Source organism: Chroicocephalus ridibundus, chromosome 5 (assembly GCF_963924245.1).
Source record: "Chroicocephalus ridibundus chromosome 5, bChrRid1.1, whole genome shotgun sequence".
Taxonomy (NCBI): domain Eukaryota; kingdom Metazoa; phylum Chordata; class Aves; order Charadriiformes; family Laridae; genus Chroicocephalus; species Chroicocephalus ridibundus.
In genome coordinates, this window is record NC_086288.1 from 58,563,536 (window position 1) to 58,581,879 (window position 18,344).

At 43.0% G+C, this 18,344-nt stretch overlaps 1 protein-coding gene across 2 annotated transcripts in view; it reads left to right on the forward strand.

Annotated features, from left to right (window-relative positions):
- C1QTNF7 (C1q and TNF related 7) overlaps nucleotides 1–18,008 on the forward strand; it is a 52,144-nt gene extending 34,136 nt beyond the window's left edge. For both annotated transcript variants that reach the window (XM_063336259.1, XM_063336260.1), the window contains exons 2-4: nucleotides 14,978–15,172; nucleotides 16,079–16,324; nucleotides 17,051–18,008. In XM_063336259.1, the coding sequence (XP_063192329.1) occupies nucleotides 16,087–16,324; nucleotides 17,051–17,682 (870 nt within the window). In that variant the 5' untranslated portion in view covers nucleotides 14,978–15,172; nucleotides 16,079–16,086 and the 3' untranslated portion in view covers nucleotides 17,683–18,008. The remainder of the gene's footprint in view (nucleotides 1–14,977; nucleotides 15,173–16,078; nucleotides 16,325–17,050) is intronic.
- The last annotated feature ends 336 nt before the right edge of the window (nucleotides 18,009–18,344 follow it).

Genomic DNA, 18,344 nt, shown 5'->3' on the forward strand with positions numbered 1-18,344 from the left:
CCCCTTTGCTTATCACAGAGAGACCCATCCCACCTCCTGCTTTATTCTCTGACTAAATTCATATTTCCCTCAGAGATATCAAAACGAAGCCGTGCAAAACCCAGGAGCTACTGACCATTTGTCATTTGGAAACAGCAGCAGCATCATTTCCATGCACTCACTACATGCAGCAGACCTCAGCTGCCCGTCCACCTCCAGGTCTTTGTGATTTTGGGCACAGAAAGAGTTGCAGATGGCCTCGCTGTGGCACCCACCAACAGGGCAGAAAGAGAAAAAGTTTAAAAAAGGCTAGAAAAAAGCAGCCCCACAGCTTACAGATGAAACTCCAAAACAGAACAACCTCTTCTCTTAATGGGATCCTTGTTTTTGCCAAACTCACTACATTTGCTAAGAGGCGGTGAGTCATTATTGCCCTTTCTCCACAGTCGAGGGCCTCTGGAGACGAGGCTCTTTTGGCTGCGATTACTCCTGCGCAAGTGGTACCACCTGCACAGCATCTCTGTGTCCAGGGGCGGAAAGAAAGGACTAGTCTTTAACAGTCCGCAAACAAGGGGAGGGCAGCGGCAGTGCATGGGGGCTCGGGGCTATACCATACACCCCGTGACCTTCCGACAGGTCCTTCTTCTGTAACTGCTGGCATTCTGCGTCCCTGCTGTGGTTTGAAGATAGAGCTCAATCAGGGAGAAGGGACTATGCTATCTGGGCTCACCACAGCTTGAACATTCACTGCAGCAAACAGTACTTCGGCCAGACTTCTGGCAACAAAAACAAGCTCCACATCTGAGATTTCCATTTAAGGACATTTTCCAGCCATCTTTCACCTCGGCCAGCTGTAGCATCACGCAAGGGGGACAAGCCTTCACACTGCCACCTCCCTGCCACCACGCTGCTCTCCAGACAGGCGCCCCTTTCTCTCTGTCCCATGTGGACATGGTGGCAATCTGGAGGGACATACAGAGGCACATCAGGATGGCCCTGGTGGCCCCTGGGCTTCACATGCTGCTGCGTCTCTCCTTCCCCCTCACCTCCAGCCTCAGTGTCTGGCTGTTAAAGGGAAAACCCAGAGGAATCTGCATCCCAATAGACAGGGAACAAAGGGAAAAAGGGTCTTTTCCACATACGCCTGTTGCAAGCGGGAGAGATTTTGACCTTTAGGCTCCTGATGCTGGGAGGAGAGCTCGGCAGTGTCAGGAACCTGGCAAGGAGAGGGGAGCTCTGTGCTGGCAGGCAGAGAAGGAAGAGGAGGAGGAGAGGAGGAAGAAGAGGAGAAGGAAGAGGAGGAGGAGAAGAGCCCCCCTGACAAGGAATGGTGAATGTCATCACCCCGTAACTTAGCCAGCGTTGTGGCTGTGAGGACATGAGGCCATCAGTGACACCGCTGCGTTCAGCTGGCTGCTCGTGGAGAGCAAAGTGAGCGTCTGTATAATCTGTCATTCTGTGGTTAAAACAGATAAATAAGCAAACTTGATTTTGAATAATAATGAGACACATCTGTATTAAGAAACCATGATTATTTTGTGTAAAGTGTGCCAATGAAAGCAGTATTTTATAGAGTATCTGGAAGGCTGACCTGTAGCTGTCTGTAGCAAACACATGAGAGTTTATGCAGCTTTGATGAATTCAGAGGGTTTTTTTCTTTCTATAAAAGGCACCGAGGTCTCCTGGAAAACATTATATTTACTTTTTACTACTTTTCTTGGCTTTTAAATCTAGCAGAATGACGATCACTACAGTGGGGAGATTCTGTCCCATGTTGTATGTCTTTGGCAGAGACCAGATAACACAATCTCAGGCAGCTGCATTTTTGCAGCTGTACTTCTGCGTTTTCATTAGACACGATGGGTTTACGCTGATCTGAGGACATAACATGAAAGCAGTGAAGCTGCTAGACCTACTGATCTTGTATGTCTTTCAGAATCTGGCTTACTAATGTTAATGCAGTAGAGGAAAAGTGCAGATGGCTCTTACGATGTAGTGGACCATGTAATCACTAGCATTTGTAATTGTAAATGGAAAATATTCAACACGGAAATATTTGTGGCAATCATAAGGAGTCCAAAGTTACTGCTTTTCTAAGAAAGATAACGTATGAAGGAGCAGCTTAATCACTGTCTCTTACAATGCAAGAAATAGAAGGAATCAAATGAAATTGTCAGCTAAAAAGACTTAAGGGAGACAAAAAGGTTTAAGGGACACAAATGTGTTCTGTGCATAATTAATCTAACAAATCTACCTATGAGGAATGTTATAGAAAGCCAGAGTTTAAACTCTTTCCAAGTTGACGGATAAGGAGTCCAGCAAGGCTGACAGAAAACAAAGACTCAGAAAATATCTCCAGTTCAGACGACCTCAGCTGCAGAGCTCTGGCAGCAGGAAGATAATCTCCCGGCGAGCATCGCCGCGCACTTCCCACATCCTCAGGAAGAGCACAGGGGCCTGCCATGGGACGCTGCTAGAGAGTGAGGGATCAGGGCTAGAAAGGCTTTTGATCACATTTACCAGAGTCATTCATATATAACATTAATCCCAAAACAGAGACATAATGAAATGGCTGTTATGGATGATGTCATAATTGCCCCTGGAGAAAAAACTGTGACACCAATTAATTTCATGGAGAAGGAACAGCAGTGCCTTATGAAATTCTGCAGAGACCTCGTTTCATGCATTAACAAAATAAGCAGAATAGATAAAAACTATGAGAGAGAAGCTGTGCCAATAAAATTGTCTCAAAATGAAGGGTTTCAATATTCTCTCCTGTGAGTTGATAAATTTATAAACCATTTTTTTAACTTTACAGTCTCTGTGCATACATATATATGCACATATATACATTTAAACTTTCCCAAAGACAAAGGAAAACCAGAAGGCTCATAAGAAATCACAGCATCTCACAGAAAGAAAAGGAGAATTCTAAGCAGGAAAGAAGTCATGTTTGAGCGTAGGAGTTTTCAGTTGCAATTATCCTGTTCAAGACATAATGTGAATTTTAAGCAATAAACAAATCACAAATTTCAAAATAGATCTTTCTGCAGTGCCCAATGAAGATACCTATCACAAAGATAAAAACAACAGAACAGTTTATTACATGCCAGCTTACTGTTTATCAGCTAGAAACAAATCTAAGTGCATCTTTAATTCAGGCCATCAGAGAATAGATCTGTATTAAAGAAAATTAACTCCATCGGTCAAAGTCAAGTAGAAAAAAAATCTTTAATAATATCTTTGACAGAAAATGCATCCACCATGCTCCAGGGCCTTGAAAAAGAGCTAAGTTAGAACAGGAGCCCTTGGGTTGGTAAAGGTACAGATGTGTATGTGTGTGAGTGCACAGACGTGCACACATACACGCTCTTGTCTGCGATACAATTATACCCCGGTTGAGGGATAAGCAACTGCTTGAACTGATCTGAGACACTTTAAATTATATGAATTTTTTTCAGCTTTATATCTTGATTCCATGCCATAAAACCTAGTTTTATCACTGAAAGGAAAGGTCACTTTAACCAAGGCAAGAGAAAGCTTCTCCATGTTTTATGTATTTTCAACTTTATTTGCAAGTCAATACATTCTGAATCTCTGTAGGTTTCCATTAAAGTGGAAATTGCAAAACCCTTTACCCTAATGGAAACTCAAAGTTAATACGCATGACTCCTCTTTTTTTATATATTTTATTTGTATTAACAATTACATAAGGAAATTTCTGGGGGACAGATCTTAGAAATGATTCTGGCACACTGTTTGTCTTAGACTAGCCAGAATTTCTATAGAAATAAATTTAAATCAAGGTTTCTGTTTAACATGCAAAAAAGCTCATGGCAGACAGCTGCCATGGAGTTGCAACTGTAAAATAACACTGAGTTTATTGTCACCATTGTAAATTATATCAGTAGATACTTGAGTGAGAAGCCTGAGCAAAACTCTAGATACCACAATAAGGCAAAGTCACATTCACTGATTATGGAACTGCAAAGAGGGTAATCTATCATCCCTTTTCTTTTTAAGAAATATGCATGCTTTGGCATAACCTACCACATACCACCACCTTGGGCTGCGTTTGCACTGCAGGTGCACCCCAAGACGGTGTCATCTGCAGACATGACTCTGTGCTGCCTGCGTGTCCTGTTTACTCCTTCCCCAAAGGAACCCCTCTGGTGCCGTGTCCGGGCAACCCAGCAGACACCCCAGGACACAGAGTACCACACAGCTTAGGGTGCACCCAAATGTGTTTACTGGCTATACGGACTAACGTCAGCATGCTGTATTTGGGTGAGATGTCCTCGTCTATGCTATTTGCTACCCGGTGGCATCTTGATCAGTACGGAGAAGACCAGCTGGATCGACGACCTGCTAGGGTGACTCTAACACCCTTTGATTCAAGGTTAGGTGGGACTTGTTGGCAGGCTGAGATCAGGGCAAATTCAAGTGAAAATGAAATTAAAATGGTTGCTAAACATTCTGTGACCTTCGGACCATCCAGGAAAGCCCGCTTACGTCTCCTGAAGACCCTGCTGAGATCACCCTGAAGCATCACACACATGCAGAACACAGTCAAGGTAAAGCCCACTCCTTATCAGCCAAAGGTCAGACCTTCCTACGGAAGAGTGGCGACTTGACTGACAGCTGCAGCTTCTTCCTGCTGTTCCCTGGAGGAACCCAAGGAAACAAACACTTCCCAGACAGGATGGATTTCAAAAAACAGTCAAATTATTGTTGCAAGAACTTGAGTGAGAGAACACCTTCAAGGTCGGATATAAATACAAGGCACGTGGCTTCAATAGAGTTATGCCCAACTACACAAGGCCCAAATTTTGTTCTTAATGATAAGCAGGAGTATGGCTGATGCCCTGTTACAAAGTCAGAAATGACCAGTTATCAGATACTAGACCTCATCTGCACTGTACTAAAAAAAAAATACAGAAATTATGCTGACTTCATCCATTTTAATCTCCCATGAGAGAACTGATGTGAAATATAAAAGAGCAGTTCACAATTACTTAAGAAAAGCAGAATCTGAAAAGTGCTCTTGAAATAACCTGATTTTACACCAGCAGAGCAGTATTATTCCTGAAATATCATTGATGTTGTTGTTTTACTGATGGAAGAAACAGAAGCATGTAAGATTAAATAATTGCCATGGAATAGACATTTCTGATCGAGGAACAGAAATTGGATCTCCTGAAAGAAAACTCTGTGCTCTGTTTTCTTTCTTCCTCTCTGTGAATCTGATCAAACACCACTAATAAGAGAGAGATTTGCATTTGATTTCAATGTGTACAGAAACAGGCTGACAAATGATTATGTGTATCAAATTCAAGTTATTGTATCACAGGAAAAACTGTCATTCTTCTAAGTGAATTTGTGTCAGACAAATTTGTGTCAAACAAAATAAGACAAAGTCTCCTCTCCTCTCCTCTCCTCTCCTCTCCTCTCCTCTCCTCTCCTCTCCTCTCCTCTCCTCTCCTCTCCTCTCCTCTCCTCTCCTCTCCTCTCCTCTCCTCTCCTCTCCTCTCTATCTCACGCTTGTTAAACTCTTTTAAAACACTTGTTAGGCTATATTGCAATTAGGATATATAGTAGGCTATAGTAGTTAGCAAAACAGACTGAGAGAGTCTCCAGAGCTCTATACAACAGCACGAGTTTTTCACTTTCAAGGTTTGTACAAATTAGAAAACAAATAAATAATACTTTTCTTTTTCTTTTAAGCTTTTTTCTTGGAGATTTAAAGCTGACTTCCTGAAATGTCCAAGTCAGAAATACAGAGGAAAAAGGATTAGTGTCAGTGTCACTTCAATAAGTAAAAGCTGTGATAATAGATTTTAGATTTTTCAATGTGTTGTAAGAACACTCCAAACATTTCTTCGAATGAGCAAGTTTGACACTTATGTCTTCACAATACATAGCAGTTTCTGTATTAAAAAAGAAAACCAAACAACTCAGACTGAGACTCTGCAAATCCAAACAGTCCACCATAGAAATGGTTCTCATCAGGAGACTGATGAAAGCAAGAGCAAATCCTGGAGGACACAAGTTGGCACTGTGGCTCAGGGAATGCTGCAGTGGGGAGAGGAGTAACGATCCATTACGGAATTTAACAGACCTTTGAATGCCTTGTGCTGCAAACTGTTATTTCCATATGCATAGAGTGGACCCATGCTGCCAGATTGGGATCACAATGCTTTATGCCTCTTTGAATAAGCACAAACTGTCAGAGCCATGAGGGCACTGACATCCCTGACTGTCCCTGCCAGCCTCTCCTGGGGTGTCCCACCACCCTGCCTATGGTCCAAGACCCCATTTCAGTCCAGCTGACCCCCACCCACAGGCTGGCGTCCTGGTCTGGCTCTCGGATGCTGGGGGTGCCCCCGGCTGCCTCCAGGCTGCCCTGGTCCCTGCTGGGGTGATGGGACAGCCTCTGGCCGACAAGAACCTGCCCTGCCACTCTGTGTCGAGCTCCATCACTCCCAGCCCCAAGGAGAAGCCAGCCCTTGCCTGACACAAACACCTCCACAAGATATGAAGTTGTAGAACATCAGGTCCATCAACTAGAACTGCAGGTCCTGTGTGAGAGCTTGCTGGGTACCAACGGGATTGCCAGAGGGTGGGCTTGGGTGGAGCTGGTGTTCCTGTGAAGACTGATGGGAGGCAGGACACAATGCCCCTTCTGCTCTTCTATGGAAACACAAGTCTTTGTTTCGATAAGAAAATACCATACCATATAGAATTTAAATGGAATTTTATTTCACAGCTCCAAACTGTTTAGAGCTGTCTTTCTAATGTGCATGTCCTTCATGCTCACAAAAAGGTCAACGTCACTGAAAATCAAGTTGTTATTTAAAGGTTTGATTTAATCAGGAAGAAGCATACTTAAAAAACGTGCTATTACCCAAAAGCAGACATTACATAAATTTCATTCTATTTTTATATCTTCCTGGCTCCAATCTCCTGAATCTGACATTAACCATAACAATCACACGTGTGGCTAAACCAGGCCAAATTCTCCTTTTTCTATTCCAGTATAAATATAGAAGTAATACTGTTGAAGTAATAGCTTTGAGGTAGACTCACTCCAGGAGAATGGGATTTTTCTCAGAACAGCCACAGTCAGGAAACTATGCTGACTTTGAGGCCAGATTTTTATCTCCTGTACTGACAAGTTAGAGCACCAGCGTGGAAAAGACCACCAGGGTTGATGTGAGAGCCTGGCAGTCCCACAGGCTGGGGACATACGTTAACACGGGTGGCATTTTGAAAAGCACACGAGGCTTCAAAACTCTGGTGCCATTTTCAAAACACCTTAGGCTTTCAAAAGTTCAAATTCCACTGATTTAAAGTAAGGCTTAGCTTTTAAAAGCATTTATCATGTGTGCCAATGGGATACAGCCTCCTAAGACTCACACCTCTGTGAGATTCATCTTCACAGCCACAACTTCCCCCTTAAGTTTGACTCTTTGGTTTCATGTTGAGGTTCTCTCTTTGGTGGTCCTGAACTTGCCAACGGTGCACCAAGGGTCAGAAGATGGAGACCTCGCAGCGAACTCTGGGCAGTGGATAGTGCAGTGGCCTGTGGATGGAGTCCTGCAAGAAAGCAGGCAGCATCTGCATGGCTACAGGTTGCCTGGGGATTGAGCCATGGCTGGTGTGCACAGCCGGGGTCTCACGTTACCATCCTGAGTATCTCTGCTGCACAGCACTGCTCCTGCCGGTGTGCCTGAAGAGACCCTCTTCAGAAACCCTAGACCACGGCAGCCTCTCATGCTCCAGTTGGTACCTCACAGGTTTTATGTTTTATGGTCCATGCACTTGGACTTGGGTACCCAGTTCCCCTCCAGATGCATTGTCTATGTGTGAATGTCATATGGGCTTTTTCTGAGGTGGAACTTTTAGGAACTTTTGTAAATTCAGCCCAAAGGTTTTAGCACCGCAAAGATATTTCTTACCCAGGTATATTTAATTCCAGAATGCTGATTTTCTACGCCTGTTTTCACATGCACGGTTGTGCAGTTATCTTTTGAAGATTCTCAAGCGGGAACTTGGGAGCTGTAGTGAGTTTTTTTCGGGACTGGTATTATCCAAGCTCTGTTGTGCATTTCTAGCATTCTTGGGAGCATGGCTTGGGTACAATGGAGCATTTCAGAAATTCCTGCTTTTATGCTGCAACATATATACTCTCAGTAATAAAGTTCAGAGTGGTATAAGATAATTAAATTCATAATATAGGGCTTTTACAATGCCTTCCATCTTCTTAGCATCATATAAATAAAAACTAATTATTCCTCCACAGTCTCGTCAGAATCCAAATTTTGAAGTTAGAAAATTTACACTTTATACTACCTGTGCACTCCCCAGTATGTTAAGGACTGTTTACAATATCACCTCGATTGAAGGGACCGCGGTGTAACCCAGTATCATCTGCTTTGAAGGGACCACAGGGTTTCACAAGTCATTTCTTGCTGGGGATTTGCCCACGTAGGCAAAATTTCCAGTTACCCTCTTGGACAAGCTACTGGCTTGCTGTGTTGCAACAGCAGCGCAGAGAGACGCTTTGTACACTTAAAAACGTTGCTAATACAACTATGATTATTTGCAGTGTTAAAAAAATTTCTCGTGTCAAGCCCCAGACAGATGTCCTCCTCCATGTACAGCAGAACAGGGATAAGAGGTTGCCACTCAGCTGAACACGGCTGCTCCCTGCCCCAGGTCACAGCCTCCGCTGCTCCTCTGTCAGAGAAGTTTATGGGAGCCTGCCCCAACTTGCTTCAAGGGGAAATCAACCAGCTTAGTCCTGCCCAAGCATTTAAATCACTCCTTTGGTCTTTGCCCAGTTTGATGGAGAGACGTAGTCCCTGGCTGGATGCCTACTTTTCCGCAGTGTTCCAGGAAAGGCACAGTGCCTGGGTGATATCACCCGATGAGTTTCCAGAAGAAAACGATGTGCTGGGGGAGGAGTGTCCCTTTCAGGTTCTAGAAGTTTTCTTCTCTGTATGATTATGTTTTTAAATAGTGAACACTGTTCTTTGGTACAATACGCTGCCACCAAGGGAGCAACTGTGTGAAGGAAAATCCATCTTCAGAAGTTTCCATCACCTAACAAGTGACATTTACTTTGAGGGGATGAGAATTAAGCCACACCCAGGGACTAGAACACATTCAGCCATAAATCCAGCGACATTCCCAAAGTTGTTCTTGTTGTGTGTCCTGAGCTCACTTTGCTGGTCGGTCCTTCATTCACCCCTGTGCAGTGATTGCTGTCATGATGGGCGCTCTTTATGGACTTTCATTCACAAAGCCCAGGTGTGAACACAAGTGAGCACAGGCACAAGGCAGTAGAAGTCCATCTCCTGTGACTCATGGCAATAATCTATGACTTCTGTTCTTGGTTGTCCTCATGTGCCCTGCAGTCTGACGTTTTCTTTTTACACCCTCTGTTTTTCCTCTTTCCATGTCATCCAAAACGTTTTTCCCAGTCTGCTCTCCATTTTCTCTTATAGCATGGCAAGGTTGGTAAAACAGAATGATCTAAGATAGGAGATGGAAATTCTCCTGGCAAGGGCTGGGGAGGAACCGAGAAGCAGCAGCCTGCCTGAACTGAAAGGAGATGGGCGCACTGCTCTAGGCATCTATCCACATCTTTAGATGCCTACCTACTTCCACATGTTGACTCCGGTTCAGATTCATAGCTAACCCTGCAAATTGCAGGTCACCCCTGAAGGCATCCTGTGGTTTATGGGTCCTGTCTGTTTTGTTTGGTTTGGGGTTTTTTAAAATTAATTTAAGAAAATAGAGAAAACCTTTTAAAGAAGCCTGTACCCAAGGTGTAGGGACACTTGTATCCTGAGTCTTCCAGTGTTAAATCCTGTCCATTTTTCATTACATTGTAAGCAACCATATTATTGTCTCCATGTTAATTGCCAACTGTAAGCAACTGGCCGAGCTTCTCGGCTCTCTGTCAAGACAAATCTGTCAGGTTTCATTTATCTGTGTGTTCTGGTACAGCTGGCAGTGAAACTGCCTCGCCTGCCAGCCCTCATGTTAAAATTCCCCCCAGCTGAGTCAGACTATCTCACTGATACATGCCTTGACCAACTTCTAGGGCATTTTTTGTAAAAGCAACCTTCCAAATACCGGGAATGGCTGGAACCAGAGAGACTATGTTTCAAGTCAGACGCTGAGAAATAAAATTATTCCCACTCCTTTGATATTTTGAAAATCAAACACATTGAACTTCTGGTCTTGATTACAAGTGCTCTATTTTTTCATGAAGGCTTGAGATGTGGTTGAAGAATCTGACTGCATTCAATGTAGTTATGAAAGGGACTGTTCAAACATGACTGAGTACAAACTTAAGCAACTGAGATCGTTAAATGTCAGCATTGCTAATAAGGCCTTCAAGGATTGTTTTCTCAGAAATATTTAGCTGATGTTCTTTCTCACTGGCTGATCGATCACTTTGGGCACCATTGGCCATTCTGGGACTGGGAATCAAAAGTTCAGGCTGCTCAAGAAGTGTCAGGTCACTCTCCCCTTCTTACACAAGGGAAGTAAAGACAACATAAAGCCACTTGGAGATTGCTGGATTGTGTAGCTAACCCAAGGAGTGTGGTGGTGGCCAGCTGTGGTCTTGATTCCTTAGAGTAAGTCATGGTCTTACAGGTGGAGCTCTGGAAGCCCAGCATAGTCCCCACAGCACAAAATGAGCTGGGAGATGCATAAACCTGTGCCTGACTGAAGGTGAATGATCAATGTAAAATACCTGGGAAAAAATCCGTAATTAAGACTCGTATTTTAAATAGCATAAAAATCATACAGTGCAAAGAAACTGCAGAGCATGGCATGCTAAACTGCAAGCCACTGTTTCTGAGGCTTTGCAGAAAGGTCAGTGCTGGTGGCAAATTGAATGGCAGGTTTGGACCCTTCAGGCAGGTGCACACAACCGATTTTTGTGGATCACGTTTTGAGAGGGAAAAGACAGGCATAGCTAGTGAGATTTCAAGCTAATTGTTGAGGGTGTCTCTGTCTGCTTCTCATCCTGACTCGTTACCTCCTTTTCCACCTTGTTTCTCCTACCACAGCTCTCCTGGATGGGAGAGCTGGGGAAGGTCTGTACATCCCACAGTGGGGATGCAAGGTAGCCATGTGAGGCAGTACAGACCTTTGCTATTGGAGAGCCAGAGGATGTACACCCCATCTTGTTCTCCACCCCTAGGCCTTCGCCAGTGCTCCAGACAGAAAAGGCCCAGGAGCATCACTATTCTCGTCTACATCTTTTTGCACAAGGAAGTTAAAACATATCTCCTCCTTCTCCTGAAATAGTTGTGCATATGTATTGGAAGTGAATTCAAAGCTAGCAAGGAAAGACAAAAGTAGGAACATGGCCAGGATAACTTGTGCCTAAAAATTACTGGCTTTTGACACAGCTTTTATTTATAACAGATGCATGGGAAATCTTCTAGGATTGTTTCAAAACAACGCCAATCAGTAAATTTTAGAATTAAGACCTGTATAGCTGGACAAGGGAGGAAGATTATATCATATACCAGGAAGTCTCAAAACTGGGAATTTGCCACAATCCCTTAATTCCTAAACTTAAAAAAAAAGTTAACGACACAAACTGAGTATACTAGTAATGAAGTCAGATTTCCTAAAGTCTTTATGATAAAGACCCTCTGCCCAGCACGTCGCTTCAATGGGAATGTAACGTACAGAGTATCTGCTCAAAGTAGATCATCGAATCATAGAATAGTTTGGGTTGGAAGGGACCTTTAAAGGTCATGTAGTCCAACCTCCCTGCAATGAGCAGGGACATCTTCAACTAGATCAGGTTTCTCAGAGCCCCGTCCAACCTGACCTTGAATGTTTCCAGGGATGGGGCATCTACCACCTCTCTGGGCAACCTGTGCCACTGTTTCACCACCCTCAGTATAAAAAATTTCTTCCCTATATCTAGTCTAAATCTTCCCTTTTTTAGTTTAAAACCACTACCCCTTTTCCTATCGCAACAGGCTCTGCTAAAAAGGGGTTAATCAAGGGCAGACTACTAAGAGAGAACAATGAAGAAAAAGGTTGCTTTAAATTTCACCTGGCATTTCCAAAGCATTTTATCAAATGAAATAATTTTGAAGAAAAATCATACCTAATCCTGCCTTTCCTTGGCTGACATTTTGTTTGTATTTTCTGTCTTCTCCTCCCTTCTTTCTCTTTTTAACAGATTTTAAGAATATTTCTGCTAATGCTGTCTGTCCCTGGCAGAACAACCCCAACTCTCTCAGCCTGTCCTCATAGGAGAGGTGCTCCAGCACCCTGAGTATTTTTGTGGCCCTCCTCTGGACCCGCTCCAACAGGTCCATGTCTTTCCTGTGCTGAGGGCTGCAGAGCTGGACGCAGTACTCCAGGTGGGGTCTCACCAGAGCGGAGTAGAGGGGTAGAATCACCTCCCTCGACCTGCTGGCCATGCTTCTTTTGATGCTTCTTTTGATTCTTTAGATCTGTCACCTTAAAGACTGCAACAAGGTATTAGGCCCAGAATAGCTTTTTAATATTTTTCAAATATCGAATGAATCAGAAGATCTTTTGGTTTATGCACAACGGCAGTGATTATGCTGCTTGTGCAATTCAAACAGTGACAGAACAAATTAGTCTGCCATCCTCACTTAGAAAATCTGTTCCAGAGATTACTGCACACTAGAACAGATCAGCATGTCTACCATCTTCCAATGAATGCCTTGGCTTGCACTCTTGCTCTACCTAGTGGGTTTGGAATCTATTGAAATACCATTTTCTAAACCTGGAATAACATTATTCTAATCCTGTGTTCATAGCATTCTCATTATTTTTGTTGATGGTTTTGATGAAGATGATTGTTATCGTTGCAAACAAGAATACCATGTGCTTGCTCTGGCTTTAAATATTTGGGAAAAAGGAATGAACTCCTGAACTGCCGTTTTTCCCTGAAGAAAAATTATTTGGCGTATATAAATGCCATTGTTTCCTAGCCCAGTTTATGGACAAAAGTTTGTATCTCTGAAAAGGACAACCAGAAGCCAGGACCAAAGTGTAATTAATGACTCACATTCTGCCTACCAGTTAATGCTCTGTGGATCAAGTAGCTCATTGTAACACAGGTGACTCCTGAGAAAGTGATCTGGGAGGTCTACTCCACCCTCTAACTTCATAAACCTGGGTGAATGGAAATCTCCGATTTTGGCTTCCTAATTCAGCCTTAAATTTCAAAAGCACGTCCATATGTTATCATTCACAATTAACACAGCAATTTACCTTTTAGAGCACTCCTCAGGAAATAGGGGGCAGGGGTTCAATGCTGTGCATCCTTCCTTGGTCTGAGGAGATTCACACTTTCCAAGAGACTGCTGCAATAACAGAGGCACCTTCCACCCCTCCTCTTAAAACTGGGCCATTACGCAGGAAAAAATGCAAGAGTCTGAAGTGAAAGGGCAAGAGAAGTCCTGATTCTGTGCATAGCTTCAGAAATGTCATTTGCTGGGTACCACTGTTGGAAGCAGCCTTCTGTATCCCCCCCACCCCCCCAGGCCTAAATTCTGGAACGTAAACATCATCACCTGTACATTATCACCATTTCCTCCCAATCCCAGCTCCGTTCCCCTTCCTGCAGTCCCACCATTCTGCTTCACAGCCCCATCACTCCTTAACGCCCTCAGCCCATAGCTGAAAGGTCTCTATGTTCCCCTCTATGCCTTCTCCTTCCCAAACTGGTTCTCCAACCACGATGCCCCAGCCATCTAAGGCACATCCTTATCTCAACAACCCTGTTCCCCTCACCTTCCCCAAATGACTTTTTTCCCATGGCCTTAGGAGAAACACATGTCCCAGACTAATTAATTTCCTGTAGGCACATGAGAAGAACAGCAGGGGAGGTCTGGGAGCTGGAGAGAGCTTCATGCATCAGTAAGCTACTGGCCAGCCAGTGACAGGAGCAGCTGTGTGAAGGCTCTTACTGCGATTTGTAAAAGTCCTGGACACAGGCAAAACCAGCAGTTGCTGAGATTGTTTTTGCTTGGCCTACGTGCAACACAGTGTGGGAACATCTATCCTACTGATTCAGACTTTCATCTGGCAAAGGGCAGTTTTTGTTCCAGTCCTTGATCCTTAGGTCGTGTCTGCTTCTTATCCATCAGCTCTGTAAAATGCGTACACAGTCTTAGGCATGAACCCCCTCCAAGCTGCTCCCTCCTGGCTAAGTGCTCAAAGTTGTTCTTCTCTGCAGTGAGCTTTGTTGTCCCTGATTTAAGCCCTATGAAAATCCACACGCTTTATCTGGGTACACACAGTAGTGCATCCAAGCAAACATCGCTGTGAAGTTTGTGCTTGTAGCTAACTACCGCCTTGGAGTTAGCATTTGCTGCTCTGCCGTAATGTTAAGCATTCAGATGTTAATCCACTCTTGGAGGCTGTGGTGCCTGCCTGCCTGTAAGGCTTTATCAAATGACAGCAAAATTAATAGTTTGGTTTCTGCCAATTTGATACAAGATGCTTAATATGAAAAGCAGAATATACACCACTAAAGAGGATTTTGGAACACTGCTAGTTTTTCTCCAGCTACAATATTTTCATGCTTTTATTTTTCATTGCCATTGATACCAAGGCAGTTTCTAATTTTCTATTCTGTAAAACAGAAAAAATTCTTCATAAAGACTGCATATGTCTATATGTATATGCTGGTCTTTCTCCCTGCTGAATAGATTTGACCATGCCATATACCAGCTGAAATATGATGAACTGCAAATAAATGTAAGGTTTGGGTTTTTAAATCAATCAGCTAAAGCCAAACAGTATCACAGAGAAGGGAATGGGAACAACAGTTTCTAGATTGATTCACTTTGCAACTTTAACTCTGAGTTTGAGAATGAATCTGAGCTTCACTGTAAAAAAAGGCAGCTGGTATTTCACACAGATATTTTTCTAATGAACTCCTCCACTACATTTCTTCCTTTTCTCCCCACAGAAACCTCTGGACTCTGATTTCCTTGAAGGCTGTAAATTAGCTCTGAAGGAATGGACAACGCCAACAAAAAACCCCACACAAGTCTTCTGAGAAGCCAGCAAGGGAACTAGAAAAAACAGCTTGACACAATCTCACCTGACCCATGACTGACTCTCTGCTAATGCAACACTAATTTAAGACACCTTTGTACATCAGGTGCTGCAACTCCTCAGCATGTTACTGTTTGTACAGTGTTTTTTCTTTAGTCTCCCAGTATACAGCGTAACAGAGAAATCCAAATTTACATTCAGTTGTTTATAAAAACACCCAAATACTAAATATAAAGCTTTAAACAATTTTCTTGCAAGATATTGCAACAAGGTTCATTTCATATAAGAAAACCCAACCTGTTAGCAGCCCCTTCACACTCCATCTGTCCCCCGCAGAGCAACTGCTGGATTTGACCTGACCAAGTAGGTTGAAGTGGTTATTTTTGCTGTGGTCATCAGTGTTTCCAATCAGCCACTGGAGCTGTAGCTCTCTTACTGGTGTCCTTTCTGAAGGCTCAGCAAGTTTCTGCTGAGGTTATTCAGGTTGGAGATTCATTTGCAATCATACGGGCAAATTTCAAAATGAAATGAAGGTGTAAGCTGTGAAGCTGCGTCTTCACTAGAAGTGGCTGCTCCCATGGGCACGTCCTCCTAGCACAGCTGTAACTGCCTCCACCAAGAGGGCTTTTCTCTGTAAAACTTATGCAGGTCCCAAAGACAAAATAAACTATGCAAACAAAGGACTTTGCATTGAAAAATCTAGATTCTTTGTTTAATGTGTCAAAATTTGGTCCAAAAAAGCTAGCATTTGCCAGTTATGTCAGTCTACAAGCCACTTGAAAGACACAGAGTAGCATATGCGGTGAACAGAAAAAAGTCCAACCTGGCAGACTTTCCTCCTTGCCTCCTACATGGATTCTGGTAATGCAGAAATCCCAGGTTGAGCTCTGCCCGTGTACCTGTGCATAATGCACCCCACTGTCACACTTACTAGACTATTCAGAGCCATCTGCACGTGACTAGAGTGCCATAATATGCATAAATAGTCTTATTTGTATGTATTTTTTTCCAGATCCAAGGATGTTTGTGCTGCTTTACATTACAAGTTTTGCCATCTACACAAGCGAACAACCTCTTCAAGGCCAGTTCAAAGGAGAAAATTACTACACCAGATACATCTGTAGCATCCCTGGTTTGCCAGGCCCTGCGGGTCCCCCTGGAGCCAGCGGATCCCCGGGGCCACACGGACGCATTGGTCTTCCAGGAAGAGATGGTAGAGATGGCAGGAAGGGAGAAAAAGGTGAAAAAGGGAGCGCAGGTATTGAATATTTGTGTAACCTAACACAGTAGTACAACAAAGTAAGACCTTTCATCATCACTGTTATACATATATATATATATGATGAATGTGTGTATGTGCCTGTGTGGGTTTAAGTGTAATGCGTGTATATATAGTGAGAGAAAGAAAATATGCAGATATATTTTAGACATGTCTAATACGCGTATACTGAAATCTGTGTAAATAAATGTAAATGCACAGCCTTCCTGCACATAGATGCTAAGAAAAAGGTTGGCAAAAATGACAGATGTGTGGTGTCAAAAAAATAGTCTCACTAGTCCCATTAGCGAGGAATAGAAGATTAGCAGGTATTTAGGTACACACTAAAAATGCTCATTGAGTAGGAGATATTTAACGCACAAGTATCATTCTATAGGTAGCCACGCTGCTGTCCTTCCCACCAGCAGTGCCCATAGTTCAGTCAGCAATGGACTGACCATGTATAAAATTCTCCAATGCGTAATCAAGATGTATGAAGAAGAGCAGGAATATAGAAACAAAGGACCCTCAGGCTGTGGAGCCCGGTCCTCTGTTACAACCTGCCATTCCTTTCACAAGATTACTAGAAGATTTTGAAAATAATTTTGGAGTATTTTGAAATTCTGATGATGTTTTTCTGGTTTGTTCAGGCACACACAGTAGCTCACACAATCATTTACTGAGCTGATATGTGCAACGATTAACTAACTAAAAATGTTTTTGAAGGTTTAAGAGGAAAGACTGGGCCATTAGGACCAGCTGGAGAGAAAGGAGACCAAGGTCAGTCTGGTAAAAAAGGACCTGGAGGATTGACTGGTGCCAAAGGTGAAGTAGGTCCAGCTGGACCACCTGGACCTAAGGGAGATAAAGGAGACCGAGGAGAACCAGGTGCACCAGGGGTCTGTAAGTGTGGAAAGATAGTGCTGAAATCTGCCTTTTCTGTTGGCATCACCACCAGCTACCCAGAGGAAAGATTACCAATTGTATTCAATAAAGTCCTCTTCAATGAGGGGGAACATTACAACCCTTCCACAGGGAAGTTTATTTGTGCCATCCCAGGGATTTATTATTTTTCTTATGATATCACCTTAGCAAACAAGCATCTTGCGATTGGGCTGGTTCACAATGGGAAGTACCGGATAAAGACATTCGATGCGAACACAGGCAACCACGACGTAGCTTCTGGATCCACAGTGATCTACCTTCAGCCAGAAGATGAAGTATGGCTTGAGATCTTCTACACTGACCAAAATGGTCTCTTCTCCGATCCAACGTGGGCAGACAGTTTGTTTTCCGGATTTCTCTTATACGTTGATACAGATTACCTTGACGCTTTGTCAGATGAAGATGAGCTCTGAAGCAGATGATGTCAAATGACATTCAAACTGGACAACCCAGCACAGGATTTTACCTAGACGTATGGGGGGCACAAGTTGAAAAAAATAACAAAAACCTGGGAGTTTATTTTTGCATTGATAGGAACCAAATCTGAGCTCATAAGGATCTTTCTAGAATCTAAGCTGGATTTTTTCACCGAACAGCAGGGATATCAAAAAGAACTGTAACAAAAGACTGCATCACTCCAGGACTCACTCCTCCTGAAAGTTATGTTTATAATAATATTTAAACAAATTTAAGATACTGTACATTGGATTTTATATAAAATATATTAAGTTGCAATGTAGAATGGTTATTTTGTATATGACATTAAAGTTAAATTGAACAACTGATGGCATAGTCATTTTTGGTCATTTTAAGACAGGAAATATATTAAAATCAGACAAACATTTTTTTTTTTAAAAGGAGAGGAATTAGGTAGGAACGTCTGCTTCAGGATGCAGCTGAACAGGTCATAAGGACAGTCCTATCTGATATTTACACAAAACACTTATATTCATAATTAACTGACCTCCTAATAAATACATGAGGATTTGTACTAGCTGAGGACTGCCCAATGACAGTCCTAAAAGAACAGAACAAAGGCATTAAACATGTAAAATAATTGAAAACTGGGAGATCT